Source organism: Drosophila rhopaloa, unplaced genomic scaffold (genome assembly GCF_018152115.1).
Source record: "Drosophila rhopaloa isolate 14029-0021.01 unplaced genomic scaffold, ASM1815211v1 contig_162, whole genome shotgun sequence".
NCBI classification, from domain to species: Eukaryota; Metazoa; Arthropoda; class Insecta; order Diptera; family Drosophilidae; genus Drosophila; species Drosophila rhopaloa.
Window position 1 is genome coordinate 504,751 of NW_025335042.1, and position 15,660 is coordinate 520,410.

General features: G+C 35.9%; 1 protein-coding gene across 2 annotated transcripts in view; it reads left to right on the forward strand.

Annotated features, from left to right (window-relative positions):
• The window catches only part of LOC108041577 (sarcoplasmic calcium-binding protein, beta chain), a 173,360-nt gene that overhangs the window by 81,547 nt on the left and 76,153 nt on the right, over positions 1 to 15,660 (forward strand). For both annotated transcript variants that reach the window (XM_044457515.1, XM_044457516.1), the window contains exon 3: positions 4,603 to 4,769. In XM_044457515.1, coding sequence (XP_044313450.1) covers positions 4,603 to 4,769 — 167 coding nt within the window. The remainder of the gene's footprint in view (positions 1 to 4,602; positions 4,770 to 15,660) is intronic.

Genomic DNA, 15,660 nt, shown 5'->3' on the forward strand with positions numbered 1-15,660 from the left:
CAGGGAACGCATCAAACACCACTTTCACGAATGGTTTGCAACTAATTACTTGCAGGCCACGTCTATCAAATTACAGTCAGATAGCGGACCCCTTTCCATAGCCGCTGTCTACTGCCCGCCTCGCTTTACAATTACTGAAGGACAATTCATGGATTTTTACAACTTACTTGGATATCGCTTCATAGCAGCAGGAGATTATAATGCCAAACATACCCACTGGGGATCACGACTAGTGACTCCCAAAGGAAGGCCATTATATAATGCAATTATAAAACTGAGCGAAAAACTTGACTATGTTTCTTCAGATTGCCCCACATACTGGCCATCAAACCCCAGAAAGATCCCAGACTTAATAGATTTTGCGGTGTCAAAAAACATTCTAGGCAATAAAATAAGCGCCAAAGCGCTTTCGGAACTTTCATCTGGCTATTCGCCAGTGCTAATAACTCTTCTTTAAAGCCCAGAAATTACAGATCACCCCCAGAGACTGACATTGCACAGAACAAACTGGTTAAAATATAAAATGTATTTAAGTTCCCACATCGAACTAACCCCACATCTCAACATCGAAGCGGATATCGAAAGATCCACTGATGCTCTTGAAGATGTACTTGTGGCAGCAGCCACTATTTCACACCAAAATCGAAGGACGTGCAAATCAACCATTCCAAAACTAATATGCAATTGGAACAGCGTGTACTGAAAAAAAACGCCTGCGACGTGCTTGGGAAACCAACAGATCGCCATATTCAAAACAACGTCTTAAGGAAGCAACTCGCACACTAAACCGAGCCCTGAAGAAAGACGTTGAAAATGCGGTACAACTGTGGTACATTCGCCAACCAGTACAAAAGATCCTCTGTGGAGGGCTCACCCAAATCTGAGCTCTTCAAACGAAACAGTCACTCCGATAAGAAACTCATCAGGTAGCTGGGCCCGCAGCGACGAAGGTAGAGCAGAAACTTTTGGTTCACATCTCCGAAGCGTTTTCCAGCCGAACTCTGCTTTTTTTTTTTTTTATAGTTTGTTGAACACGCTACACAAGGATGGACCTTGTTTTCGTGTATTGACGAATTATTCCTAAAGATCCCAAAAAAAGCGGATAAGGGGTGCTCCATTCTTGAGCAAATCAGGTGTGGTCATAGCCGGTCAAAAGTTAGATGGCGAAAGTGATCAGGGATCTGAAAACGAAAAAGGCTCCGGGCAGTGACCTAATAACACCAAAAATGATATTTAAACTTCCAAACTCTGCTATTGAGGCTATTTGTAAATTCTTTAATGGGATCATACGTCTCGGCTACTATTCGAGCAAATGGAAAAAATCATAATGATACCGAAGCCCGGAAAAGACCACACAATTCCTTCATCCTACACACCAATAAGTTTACTATCGTGTGTGTCTAAATTGTTCGAAAAATGTCTTCTTACACGCATAATACCATATCTGGAAGCACACAAAATTATCCCGGCACATCAATTTGGCTTTCGTCAAAGACATGGTACAATCGAACAAGTTAACAGAATAACATCAGAAATCCGCACTGCCTTTGAGAATTGGGAGTATTGCAGCGCAATATTCCTCGATGTATCTCAAGCTTTCGATCGAGTCTGGCTCGATGGCCTCATGCATAAAATCAAAACACACTTGCCTACATACACTCATAAACTACTTGATTCGTATCTGTACAACAAAGTCTTCGTAGTAAGGTGCAACACAACAACATCTGACGACTACATTAAGGAAGCGCACTTGGGCCTACTCTGTTCGTCCTAACATATATACAGCGGATATTCCTACAAACGAGCAGCTAACAACATCTACGCTCGCTGACGACACTGCATTCCCAAGTCACTCGAGGAGCCCAAGTCGAGCAACAGCACAAATAGCCAATCACCTCATCGTACTTGAGAGGAGGCTTTCTGATTGGCGTATTAAAACAAATTAACAAAAATGTAAACATACTACTCTCAACAGGCAAACATGCACTTCACTATCATTGAATAGTATGTCGATTCCCCAAATCAACGAAGTAACCTATCTTGGCGCCCACCTCGACAGACGACTAACCTGGAGAAGACACAACGAATGCAAGAAACTTCATTTAAAACTAAAAGCCACCAGCTTCCACTGGATATTATGCTTTCGATCGCCCTTGCTGGACTACAAGGTCCTGCTCTACAACTCTACTCTCAAATACTCTGCGCTTAAATCATCTCGGTGGAGTGGCAGAAGCGTGGATTGCCATACGGGCATATTCTAATTTGGCTACGCGAGAAAATTAGAACCATAAAATTGATGATGTGATATCAGCGGAAATTCCCGATAAGGAGTAAGATCCGTGCTTGCATAAGGTCGTTTGATTCATGGTCACTGCGGAGTATAAAATAAGAATTCTCCATGTATGATAGACAGAAAATGTTCGAAGCGTAATCCATGTGCATTCGTAGAAAAAACAATTACCGTAAATTATGGTTATCCGCCATATCGTCGGCGATCGACCGCGCATAATGGAAGATCAACAATTATCGAAGTAAATCGATAAGAGATTGAAGTTGGATCGTCGGTATATCGTTCCGTATTCACCATTACTTTCGAAAACATTCAAGGCGCATATAAATGTCGAATCCTGTCATTCCAAGAAATCCATAAAATCCAAATGTATGTATTCTCACGACGAAATTACTCAGTATCAATAGGGTCGTTATATCAGCGAATTTTCTGATTTGCCATCCATGAATTGGCCTTACATTTAGAAAATGGGCAAAGAGTGTAGTTCACGACAGAAATCGCACTGCAACAAGCGGAGCAACCACCATCTACAACATTGACAATCTTTTTTGAAACATGTAAGTGTGATTATTTCGCCAGAACAACGTCTAGCTAGTTTTTAAATAATTACGCATAGTAATTGAAATACTATATAGTCGTTTTATGATATATTTAATTTTTGTAACAGCTGCAGGGCTATATAAACTTAGGATTTTTTTCTTTTTATTTATTAATGTGCACATCAATACGAAATGCATTGTACATATATATATAATTAAATATTCGTACCGTAAGTTTGATATAAAAAAAAAACTTTATTTAATTTTAAATAAACCGATACAATTTTGTTTTCTATTTGGAAGAACACCGACCTGATAATTACAAGTCTCAAACTGAACTCGCTCTCTAACTCCTACTTTATCTACGATCAAACTTCGGTTCTGAGCTTTGGAGCTTTTTAATGAGTGGCTTTAGTGTTTATTGAGTGTCTTTCATAATTGTACTTTGTTCTCATCTTGTTTATGATTTCGGTCCCGAAATCTGAGTATCCTGAGTCGTGGGAAAGGAGCGATAGTCAGATCACCGGCTCATTCAATTTGTTTAGTCTATTAGTCTGGAGTTTTTAATAACATGGAAATTTTCCATTGGTTTGTTGACAATTAGGTTTCGATTTCTCTGAGGGTGTCTTAAAGTAATGTGTACGTGTGTATGTATGTGTGGGTGAGTAGACATGTACATATAGGTTTGTGTTGCTATGCATATGTCACTATATATAATATATTTTAAATATCTTTAAAGTCGAAATTTTTAAGCTTGAGAAAATTCCTTTGATATAATACATAAATATTCTTAATAATTATTATATACGATTTTTATATTAGTCGGTAGAGGGTAGGGTTAAGAGAACACAATGATGAAGTTAAATAATAATGACAAGGCCTTTTCCTTAAATGATTCTCTTAATCTCGTTATAGGGGCATATGAAAAAAGTATATACGCAAATTATCTAAATTAAAATTAAGGTCTCTTAACGATTAAGATCATTAAGATCGTAATTTCTTTACCAAAAAAACGAGGAATAAATATTGATACTAATGAAATTTAATCTTGAAAAACTTCTAGTATCTAGTAGGTTGGAAGGAATGAGTATTGACATGTATATACAAATGTTGTGTGGGGGCTGATTTTTCTAACTGATTTTTGAAATTTTATTTTGTTAGATCGGATGACGAAATTTTAAGTTTGTATAAGAAGAAATTCCAATACGCTTATGAGATATACATACATCGAACAAAAAAGGAAGGAAAGTTTATATGACGCTATATCGATTTTGCGCCTAATTTTGCCATCGTTCCTATGGCAGCTATATGATATAGATTTCCGATTTTAATTTAATTAAAACTGTATTCCTTAGTATTTAAATATTTTTAAATCCCAAGGAATACAAAAAAATTTAAAACAACAAAAATATTTCATTTTTCCGATTGTTCCCGGCTCGATCCGACTTATACTTATACTTGCAGGTAGTGCAATAGAAGGGCAACTTTTGGGAAAGTTTCAAGCAGATATCTTTAAAACTGAGAGATGGCGGACCGACGGTCAGACAGACGCACGGACGGAGAGATGGATGGACGGGCGGACTTACCGGTATTTTATAGTGGGGTCACTAGATTTGTTAAGTTACTTTGAGACTTCGATTTGAATCAATTTAAGCATAATTATATTATAAGGGAAAAAAATATTTGCTATATTTTTCGAACTTAAAACAAATATACAGAAACCTTACGGAAATCAGAAGAATAAAGTGCTTTGAATTTTTAATTTATTTTTAGATATTGACAACAATGGATTTTTGGACCAAAATGACTTTCTGTGCATGGCAGTAAGAGCTTGTGTGGTTGAAGGAAAGGGTGATTGCAGCACTGCTCGATTGGATGACTATAAAAAACTTATGAAAAATTTATGGGAAGAAATTTCTGCGATTGCTGATGACGATAAGGTATAAATATAAAAAGAAGAAAGACTTATGGAATCAAGAAATAATGAACTCTTAGTTATTTATTTACTTTAAAAGGCTCTCATATTTCACATTTTGAATGTGGGTTATTCCACTAACAATGTATATGAGTGCGCCAACACTGGTAAATATCGAAAAGCATGCGTATTACAAAAAACATATACCCTTCAGAGCGAAGCACTTTTATATCCTTTTCAGACAGCTGCTTAAAATCACATCAATAAAAAGGTAGATGCTTCTGATTAGAAGAGCTTGAAATAAAATCGAGTCTCAAATTAAAAATTTAATTTTTTAGTTTTTTGTCAATGCATCGACTTGTATTGGCCACAAGATTAATAAATTATCTTAAAGTAATCAATTATATAATAGCACATTATTAGCTCTATGTAAAAGTGAGGGACCAATAATAGTTTGAAAAAATTTTAGGCAATCAAAATGATCTATAAAAACCAATTTTTATAAATATGTGTATTGTTCACTGGTCACTATTTGCACTATTTGGGAGAAGCGATAAGCAATATGTGAACATTGAGATAAAAGTCCGGGGAAAAACTAATATTTAATTTTACGCTATGTATTGACTACCAATTTAAGATTATCAAAAGAAAAAAACTAGAATCTCAGTTATTTTTACAATGATTTTTAATATTAGGATATATAATTTTTGGTTGATCTACACAGCAAAGTTAAACAAATCTAACACGTTGGGGCTCTTATCCTCAAGACGAATATGGTTATACATGATAACAGTAACATGCATCTTTTATAAGAAGATAAGATAAAGGTAATGCAGATACTAATTTGGAGTACCAATAAAAGGTCGCATGAGGAATACCAAACCTCTTTTTACTGGATATTACTGCTTATATCCGTAGCAACCTCCAAGTTGATGATTTAAAGGTTGAACAATTTTGAGCTGCAAAATTATCTGCTAAGAAATACTGCCCTCCACATCTTTTAAAATGAACCACGATCTATCCTGACGTTTGAGTCCTAACCCTTGATGCCAACCTGCCCTATTTATAAATATATTTATAGTTTTAGATTTACCACCTGCACCACTATTTTCTGTCTCAACTTTCAACTTTGTCTAAAGAAAGTTCGTTATCACTGTTTCGGTTTTAATTAAATCGTACCCAATTGTAGCTATGAAAATTTGCGACCAAACTTTTTTCTCCCTCTTCTACCATGAGTTTTGGAATCTTATAACAAAAGCACTCAATTAAATGTTTAGTATTTCGTTTAACGCTTCATCACAATATAGACTTCCTAAATCAACTGGAACCTTTTGCATGTCTTAGGCTTCTGCCAAGATACGTACACTAAGCCCTATTCCCCAGTGTGTCCTGCAGTGATCCTCTACTTTTTCTAGTTAACCAGCAAGGAGTTACGAAAGGGAATATATTGGATCAGGAGCTTGCTACATATAATTGCCCATGTGAAAAACATGGGTTTTTAAGACTTGTTTATTATCATTGCAAATGCAAGTCTACCTGTACGACTGCAGGCCTTTGAAGTTGAATGGCATATCGGTAGAAGTACTGGGAGATGGGTGCTATTAAAACATTTTTCCCTTTATACTTCCCTTTATGAATTGTACGTGATGTGGCTGATTAATATTTCCTAACATTATATTTACTGATCCGACTTTTAATTGAAGAACATTTTGGATTCTGCAATTTAATTCGTCGCCATCTATATTTTTTTTGCAGCTAAAGTAGCACATCCGCTCAACCAATCATAATTTGTATGGTTTTGAGCAATGCCCGGGAATACTTTTTAGATGAGAGCGTCCTCTGAGTCAGTTATCTGACAAAAATTTGGAGCGAATGTAATACATCCAGTGTAACAATTTCTTGAAAAATACTTCTCCGGACTGGTCGTTTTGCAATTCAACAAGCATGTTCATACTCACATGATTTCCAACAAGCATTAAGCTCGTCAGCTGATGCCGACCGGGGTATGACTGGCAATGTTCGGCGAAAATCACCTGCTATGAGAATCATTTCACCACCAAAACGATTATAATTATTCCGCAGATTTCGCAGACTCCAGTCTAGGGCCCCCAGAGATTTCTAATGCGCCATAGTACACTCATCCCGATTGCAGTGATGCAAAACTTTGGCCTTTGAGCAATTCTTTGAGTGAGTGCATACTGGAGTTTCATTAATTTGCATATTTAACGGTAACTTGAGTGAAGATGAGTTGTTCGACCGCCTTCCAACAATGTAGCACGTGCTAGAGTAGTTTCATTTTGTGAGCGAATGAAGGCTAAAATTAATAAAATCAAAAGAGTTTGGTTAATTCCACCGGTCGCGTCCTAAAAGAAAATTCCTCTACTACCATTAATAACAGCTTTCATGAGCGTGTTGCCAGCATGTTTTTGTTGCTGAGTTTAAAACATTTACTCGAACTGATTCTCTCATTGCATGACAATTATATTGTTCATGCCTTTATTCAGCGCACCATGCATTGGACGATTAGGCATACCTAATTGAGATAATATCCTCTTCGATATTTTTAAGCAGACGTCCTCAATGAGTATCGATAGTTTTTTGTAAGTTTTGCAGAAATGGATTCGATGTTCTAATACGGATATGATGTATGGTATTGTTAGCCATGTCATTTTTGTATTTATGCCACAATTCAATTGGTTTTGATGGAAAGCATTTTGGGATAACTATTGAGAACAATGATGGTGACCCGAAACTACATCATCCTCCAGCGTGTGAACCCAATGAGTGTCATCCACTAATAATCTCTAACGTTGACAGACCTCCCTACCACACAATTCAACATCAATACAAAACGTAAATAGAGGCATTTATCGTTGCCTGAATGAACTGTCTAAATAAGGCCAAATGCATCCGTGTAAAATACACTTGGATAGATAGGCCTTGAACAAAACTTCCTTGTTTCCGTCGTTGAAATTTTGTTAATGATTAATTCAAATCAAAGGCTTAAAGTAACTTAACAAGTCGAGTTACCCGACTATAAAATACCCGTAAGTTAGCTACCCAATTTCAAAATAAATATGCCCCCAGATGATGGCCTATTTCGAAAATTGTCGGTGGTGTCATCTGCTAAACTGGAGTGTCAGCAAGCTGAGAGCGAGCAGCACCTCCACTCAAATATATAAATACTCATTAACTTCTAAAGTCATGGTGCTATTTAAAAATGTACACCGAAAAATATTGACGGATAACGTATTTTTGGATTATACCGCCGTATTTATACTTGCAGTCAAAAGTTTGCAAATCAATGAAGGAGACAGTTCCGACCCAATAAGGTATATATTATATATGTATTCTAGATCAGCATCACCAGGATCGATCTAGCAGGTTCGTCTGCCCTTCCGTCCGTCCGTCTGTCCGTCCATCTGACCGTCCGTCTGTCCGTCCGTCTGTCCGTCCGTTTATACGCAAACTAGTCTCTCAGTTTTAAAGATATCTGCTTGAAACTTTCCCAAAAGTTTTCTTTCTATTGCACTACCTGCAAATTAAGTATAAGTCGGATCAAGCCGGGAACAATCGGAAAAATGAAAAAATTTATATATTTGTTTTTTTAATTTTTTTGCATTACTTAGGGATTGCAAATATTTAAATACTATGGAATACGGCTTTAATTAAATTAAAATCGGGCATCTATATCATATAGCTACCATAGGAACGAAGGCAAAATGCGGCTCAAAATCGATATAGCGTCATTGTTTTTAGTAATATAGGCATAACTGCAAGGGTATATACACTTCGGCTTGCCTTAGTTTCCTTCCTTTTTTGTTCAATATATATTTCATAAACGTAATGGAATTTCTTCTTAACCTTTTCAGTTGAGTTCTGTTTAAAAACTTGATTTTATTTTCTAATGAAATTTTCTAGGAAACTTACATGAAATTCTTATTCTGGTCTTATCTGTGGCCTACGCAGATGCCGCGTTTGCCTGAGCGGGAGAGTTATCATTTGACCCCCGCAAAGGAACACTTGGTGTAGTGTGAGAAACATCTCAAGTGATTAATTTTGGTTAGGCTCAAATGGCCTGCACTTACTAATTACAAGTGCTAAAACTGCTCCCTTGTAGGGCGTAAAATTACAGATCACAGTTTCATGGTTCTAGATCGATTTACAACTGTCACAAGTCATGCACAGAGCTCATAAAGTATTATATTTTATTTTTAATAGTGTTCGTCTGAACATTCTGGCAAGGGCCGGCAAGATTAGTTGTATGTGTTAATTACAATTTATTATATTTATTTTTAATAACATTGCAATACAAAATTAGTGGACTGTATTTATTCGATATATTTTATTTTGCATACAAAATTTTACACCTTGCAACGGATTGCTATTATTGTGATTTAAGATTTTAGAGAATTTATTTATTTTTTAACATAATACATGTTTATATCATTGATTTATTGTATCTACAAATTTAAATATTAAGCATACCGCTGGGTAATGCTATGGCTTGTAACTGCCTTCGTACTTTTATTTTTCTTATGAAATATACAGTTAATATTGTTATTATTACAATTGCTTAAATTAGGGATAAATGTCCAGTTAAATGAAGAGAGTCTAACTCCCTCAATTCCAGCTTGTGATATTTTAAATTTGCTTTGATAAATGAATGATTTCGTCCGTATGGTTAATTAATGGCATTTAGAGCGGGTTCCAAATAATCTTTGGTATTGCGTTGACTTCTCCAATATATGACAAAGCTAACGTTCCCTGATCTTCTAGCGGAATACTGTGTTGAGCAACCAATATTTTATCATCAGTTCGAGTACAATCTGACCTTAACGTTATTATTATTTCTTTTTAAGGTTAATCTTTACTATCTCTATTTTTGAGTTGCTACATTGAACTCCAGCCTTTGAAGTGTTCTGAACCTTAAAAAGCCAACTTTTCTTTGCCAACTCAACCCAATATGACTTAATCTCTACAATCGATTTATACCTGCAGTTCGATGACTTATTTGATTTGACAGGCTTAATCTCACAACTATTGTCGTTAGCACATAAGGTGATGCATCGATCTCAAAATTATAAATTAAGTACTGAGAATCTACAAGCACTGTGATCATGCGATCGTCCAATTTAACCGGAACTGGGATAATCTTATAAAGCACTGAAGCATGTCTACCAAATTAATTTATTAATTTTTAATCCACAACTAAACCTCTAGCCGTTAATAACGTGTAAGCCTCCTTTAATTCTGTACCTGTTTAGATTAAATTTGATTAATATGTTTGTATTAAGTCGGCCATGATTTATGTCTATTAATAGGTTTATGATTCCATATTGAATTTTTTCGCATTCGTCTATAAAGTTACTTAGCTGTTTGGATATCATAAAAAAGTTGATTGCTTAATAAGTATTATCCTCCATTTGTATCCTGTCGTCCTCATCCATTATTCCAAATAAAATGTGATAGAGCGATTCCATAAAACCAAATGGAGCACATTTACTTCTTAATTTTCCCTGAGCCATAAAAAGTTTATTATTTTCTTCTATGTCTGAGATCTGCCTTTCTGTGTTACTCAGAACTAAAAGGCATTGATTCTCAAAACTATGAAGCCGTTCGTAAATTTCCCTCATTTTTGTCTTTACCTTTTTTAAGCATTTCGAAGTAAACGTCCATATTATAAAACATTATTAAATTCCAAGAGAAGGCTACAATTTCAACGTCCCCCATTGGATCTAAATATATTGCCGAAGTCTTATTTATCTTCTCTATTGCTTACCTTGGCAATCAGCTAAGGCTGATGCGTTAGAAAATTGGCAGACAAAAATTACAAAACCAAGTTTTGAGATCTTTTATGTACCTGTTGTTTGTCTTTTTGGTTTTGTCTTTTCGGGATTAGATTCCATTTTATCGACAGAGTTTATTCCGTCGAGGGGACAAATTTTACTTATTGGTCTGGTGATAAATCCATCTTGTAATTTCACTTTTACCACTCTAACCTTTTCGTCTTTGCCCTTATGGACTTTTTCCACCTTTCCCATTGGCCACCTGGCTGGATGACTGTTCTTATCCTTCAACAAGAAAATTTGTCCTTCCTCTATAGTTGGACTTTGCCTCTCCACTTGTTCCTCTGTTGTAGAGTATGCAAATACACCTCTTTCCATTAAACCCAGAAGACTCTTCTAATTTTTATACCCGTTACTCGTAGAGTAAAAGGGTATATTGTATTCGTGCAAAAGTATGTAACAGCTAGAAGGAAGCGTTTCCGACCCTATAAAGTATATATATTCTTGATCAGGGTCACTAGCCGAGTCCGTCTGTCCGTCTGTCTGTCCGTCTGTCTCTCTGTCTGTCCGTATGAACGCTGAGATCTCGGAAACTATAAAAGCTAGAAGATTGACATTTTGCATGTAGATTCTAGGTGTTCCTACGCAGCGCAAGGTGCCACGCCCCCTTTAACGCCCACAATCTCTTATATACGATTTTAAAAATTTAAATATTTCGGAAAAGTAAAAATGCAGTTTTATTGTGTTTATCAATACCTATCGAAATTTTGAAGAAATTTTTCAAATCGGACCATTCGTTAAAAAGTTATGCGTGATCAAAGTTTCTATCTCCATCTCCCTCGCACTCCCTTTACCTGAGTAACGGGTATCTGATAGTCGGGGCACCCGACTATAGCGTTCTCTCTTGTTTGGATTAATTTCCACCTATCTAAATTACTAATTTTCTAATTTTCAATTGGTTGAAAAAACTCTAACGGTTGTCTACCAATTAGGAAGTGACCTGGAGTTAACACTTCATGTTGATCCATTTCATTCTCAGAAGTATACAATGGTCTTGAATTTAAACATGCTTTTATTTGACAAAAAATTGTTGACATCGCTTCGTATGTCAGACTATTTTCCCCTATTACCCGTTTCAAATGGTGCTTCAAATATTGCCTGCTGGGGAAATAAAATGCCAATCAATTCTATCTTTTTCAAGCGGCAAAAGCTTTAGCTAACTCTTCATCGAACTTTCTTAAAGCTCCTACGAAATTTGTTCCGTTATCCGAATAGAAATTGGCAACTTTACCTCTTCTAGCAACAAATCTTCTGAGGGCTGCTTGGAATGCATTCGAGGTTAAATCACTTACCATATCTAGATGTATGGCCTTGGTGGCCATACACACAAATACGGCAATGTATCCCTTATATGTTTTTAGTCCACGATTCTTGGAACATTTAACAAAATAAGGACCTACGTAATCTATTCCAGTATTTAAGAATGTACTTAGGCAGATTGCCCATTATTTGTTGAGCATTATTTTGTCTGTACCTAGCACACATTATCTCAAATACTTCTTTAAGGAGTTCTTTAGCCCGAAAAACCAATATTTCCTTTGAATATAATTGAGTTTATTCCTCCGTGCAAGGTTTCTTTATGAGCCTCCACTGATCTCTGTTTTTTGGGCAATTTCAGAATCTGCGCAGATTCTTCTGAAATTATTGTGCTTTGAGAACCACAGTCGATAAAAGCTCTAAAATTTTCGAAACCTCCCTCAGAGGTTTGAATTTGAACGCGTACCGCTTGTTCCGACGTCATACACGTATTAACTTTTTCATTAGACTTGTCATAAATGACTGTGAAGATTTTTCTTATAAAATGAACATGCAATGTCACTTTGACATTTCTTATTAAAAGAATGTTTAAGGCACTTAAAATACAAATGTGCCTTTTTTACTTTTTCCATCCTTTCAGATGGATTTAAAGTCTGAAATTTTTGTCACTGAAGTATCAAATGTCCCGTACTTTTGCACATAGGACAACTGTTAGTAGGCAATTCTTTTATATTGTTACTAAACACTTTTTTTTACAGGTTTTTCATCCTGAACAGAGTTAATCGAACTGCTTGAATTTCTTTAGTTATTTTATCATGGCTCTCATATAGTTGCAGAGCATCTTTGTTAAATTTTCTTATTATTATATTTACAAAAACTATATCAACCTTGTCAGAAATTTGTGCCTTTAATTTTATCATGTGAATGGACTCATTGATAGTGTCGATAAACATTCTTAATTGTCGAACTGATTCCACATTAAGATTTTGGAGGTCAAGAAGGCGATTAATCTGATCGGAAAAAATTTTTCTTTTATTTTCATACCGCTTGGTTAAGAATTCCCAAGCGGCCTCATAACTTTCCCCTGAGCCCAACAATAAGTGGCAAACCATATTCCTGGCTTATCCCTTAAGGAAGATTTAAGTTAATTGAATTTTAAGGTAGGACTGAGATCCTCCCTTAAGTGTATAAGTTCATTGAATAACTTATAAAATAGGTCCCAATCTTTGGAATCTCCATAAAATGTGGGTACCAGAATTTTTGGCAGCGTTGGCAAATCATCCATTTTAAAATTTGCACTACATATCTGTAGTACTTCCCTGCCTCAAGGCAACTAGCTTATCCCAATAAAAATTAAGTTTCCAATCCTAATTTCAAATGTTTTTACTTTATCATTTTGAATATCCTCAAAAGTATACTTTAAATATTTCTGCTTTATCGCTAGATCTAACTGGCTTTCGCAGTTTACATTTTTTTCTATCTGCTCTTTTGCCATTAATTTTCCATCGGTCTTGTCAGTTTCAGATAATACTGTGTCTATTCTTACTTTGATTCTATTAAAAATTAAAGAATTTGCTCGTAATTAAGTAGTCATGCTCGACTACTCCAATGTGAATCAGAACCTTGTGATTTTGGATGCACTCGGCCTTTAGCTCATCAAATTTTTTTAAATATTCGAATGATAAGCTTGGGAGATCTTCAAGCGCGTAGTAGTGCTGAAGTCCTTGAAGTCCTGGTAAGATGGTAAGACTTTTCGACCACTTTTACAACAAATTTTGACTTTTTTGTTGAAATACTATTATTGAATAAATTTTTATTATAACATAAAATATTCTTTTATATCATTTTGTTTTTTTTTTTAATTTTTTCCTCTATTTTCTCATTAACACCTTTAACAAAGTTATGAGTCTCTTACCACTGGTGGGGAAAACTGCAGGGTAGTCGAAGGACCAAAATTAAAGGGATGTGTATGTATTACTGAATTAAATAAAACAACCTTTTCATTTGAGTTCTGCTTAAAAGCTGTTTGTTTTATTTTCTAAGACCCTGCTTAGGAAGTATTCTGGTTTTATCTGTGGCCTACGCAGAGGCCGCGTCTACCTCAGCGGGAGAGTTATCATTTGACCCCCACAGGAACACTTGGTGCAGTGTGAAAAAAATCTCAAGTGATTTTTTTCGGTAAGGCTCAAATGTCCTGGACTTACAGATTATAAGTGCTAACACCACTCCCTTGTAGGGTTTAAAATTACAGATCATAGTTTATGGCTCTAGATCGATTTACAACTGTCACATCATATGCCCCTATAACGAGATTAATCATTTAATCATTTAAGGAAAACGCCTTGTCATTATTATTTAACTTCATCATTGTGTTCTCTTAACATACCTAACCCTCTACCGACTAATATAAAAATCGTATAAAATAATTATTAAGAATATTTATGTATTATCTCAAAGGAATTTTTTCAAGCTTAAAACTTTCGACTTCAAAGATATTTAATATATAATATATGCAGTGTCCTCTTTTCCATAAAGTTGTAACACTGGCTTTAAATTATTAATATTGCTTATTCCATTCAACTTGTAACTTAAATTTAACAAAACTTCTGTAATTATGCAAAGCGTCCGATCGAGTCGAGATTCGGCGATTGATTTAGCGAGGAGTTGCCAGACATTATTTTCTGCATTTGATTACTTCCTTTTCAGTATATTTCAAAAGAAGGGAGACAAAGACTAGTAGGTGAGACCCCTCCTGGTAGCTCTGGTCTCATCACCAACACTACCGGATCCCAATAGCTACTAAATCGTCAACCTCAAACTTATTTTCTACCTTTCTTTTAGAGTCAAATGCCTTTTTATTTTCTGTTTGAATATCCTATTTTGCCTTGCTTTTCCTCGCAACTTTTCTCTTTCCTCGTCTAGCTCGGAAATTAAACACTCTTTGGTTTCAACAACACTCTTCACTGCCTTCGTCCAATCATCTGTTTGCTGTGCCTCTCGCAAGCGATGTATTAAGCTATCTGTCACAACAAAACAATATGCCTTGCTCAACGCGTCATCTTGTTACCTGACCTATGTTCGATTTCATAATCAAAGTCTTGCAAGTACATTGCCCAACGTGAAACCCTAAGCGGAATCTCCTTCTTCTTCATAGTCATGGCAAATGCATTGCAGTCTGAGACTATTTTAAATCTTTTCCCAAGAACGTAAACTCGCCACTTCACCAAAGCTCCAATAACTGCTAGCACTTCCAGTTCATAAGAATGGTACTTTTCCTCGCATGGTTTGGTCTTCCGACTCATTTAGAAAATTGGGTGCCACAAACCATCCTCCCTGTCTCGCTGAAGCAATACGGCTCCGAATCCGAATTTCGAGGCGTCGGTATGAATTTCTGTTTCAAGTGAGTGGTCATAAAGCTTTAGAACGGGCCCACTGATTAGCGCTGCTTTTAATTGATCAAACGCTTCTAACTGCTTTTCTTTGAACTCAAACTTCAATTCCTTGCGTAAAAAATCAGGCAATGGCTTAGCAATCACTACGTTATTTTCTACGAATCTTCGGAAATACGACGTCAAACCTAAAAACCTTTGGATACCCTTTTTATCCCGAGGAATCGAAAAATCAGCCACCGCTCTTGTTTCTCCTCCCCTGGTTTGATTGTGCCCTTTTCTATGATATACCCAAGCAATTCAAGCAATACTTTTGAGATTCTGGTGACACAGGAACGTGAAAGAATCCATTTGTCAAGTCCAGAGTTGTAAAAATCTCTCCACTTTGAAGCTTTTCAATAACACAGTCCATGTGTGCTGT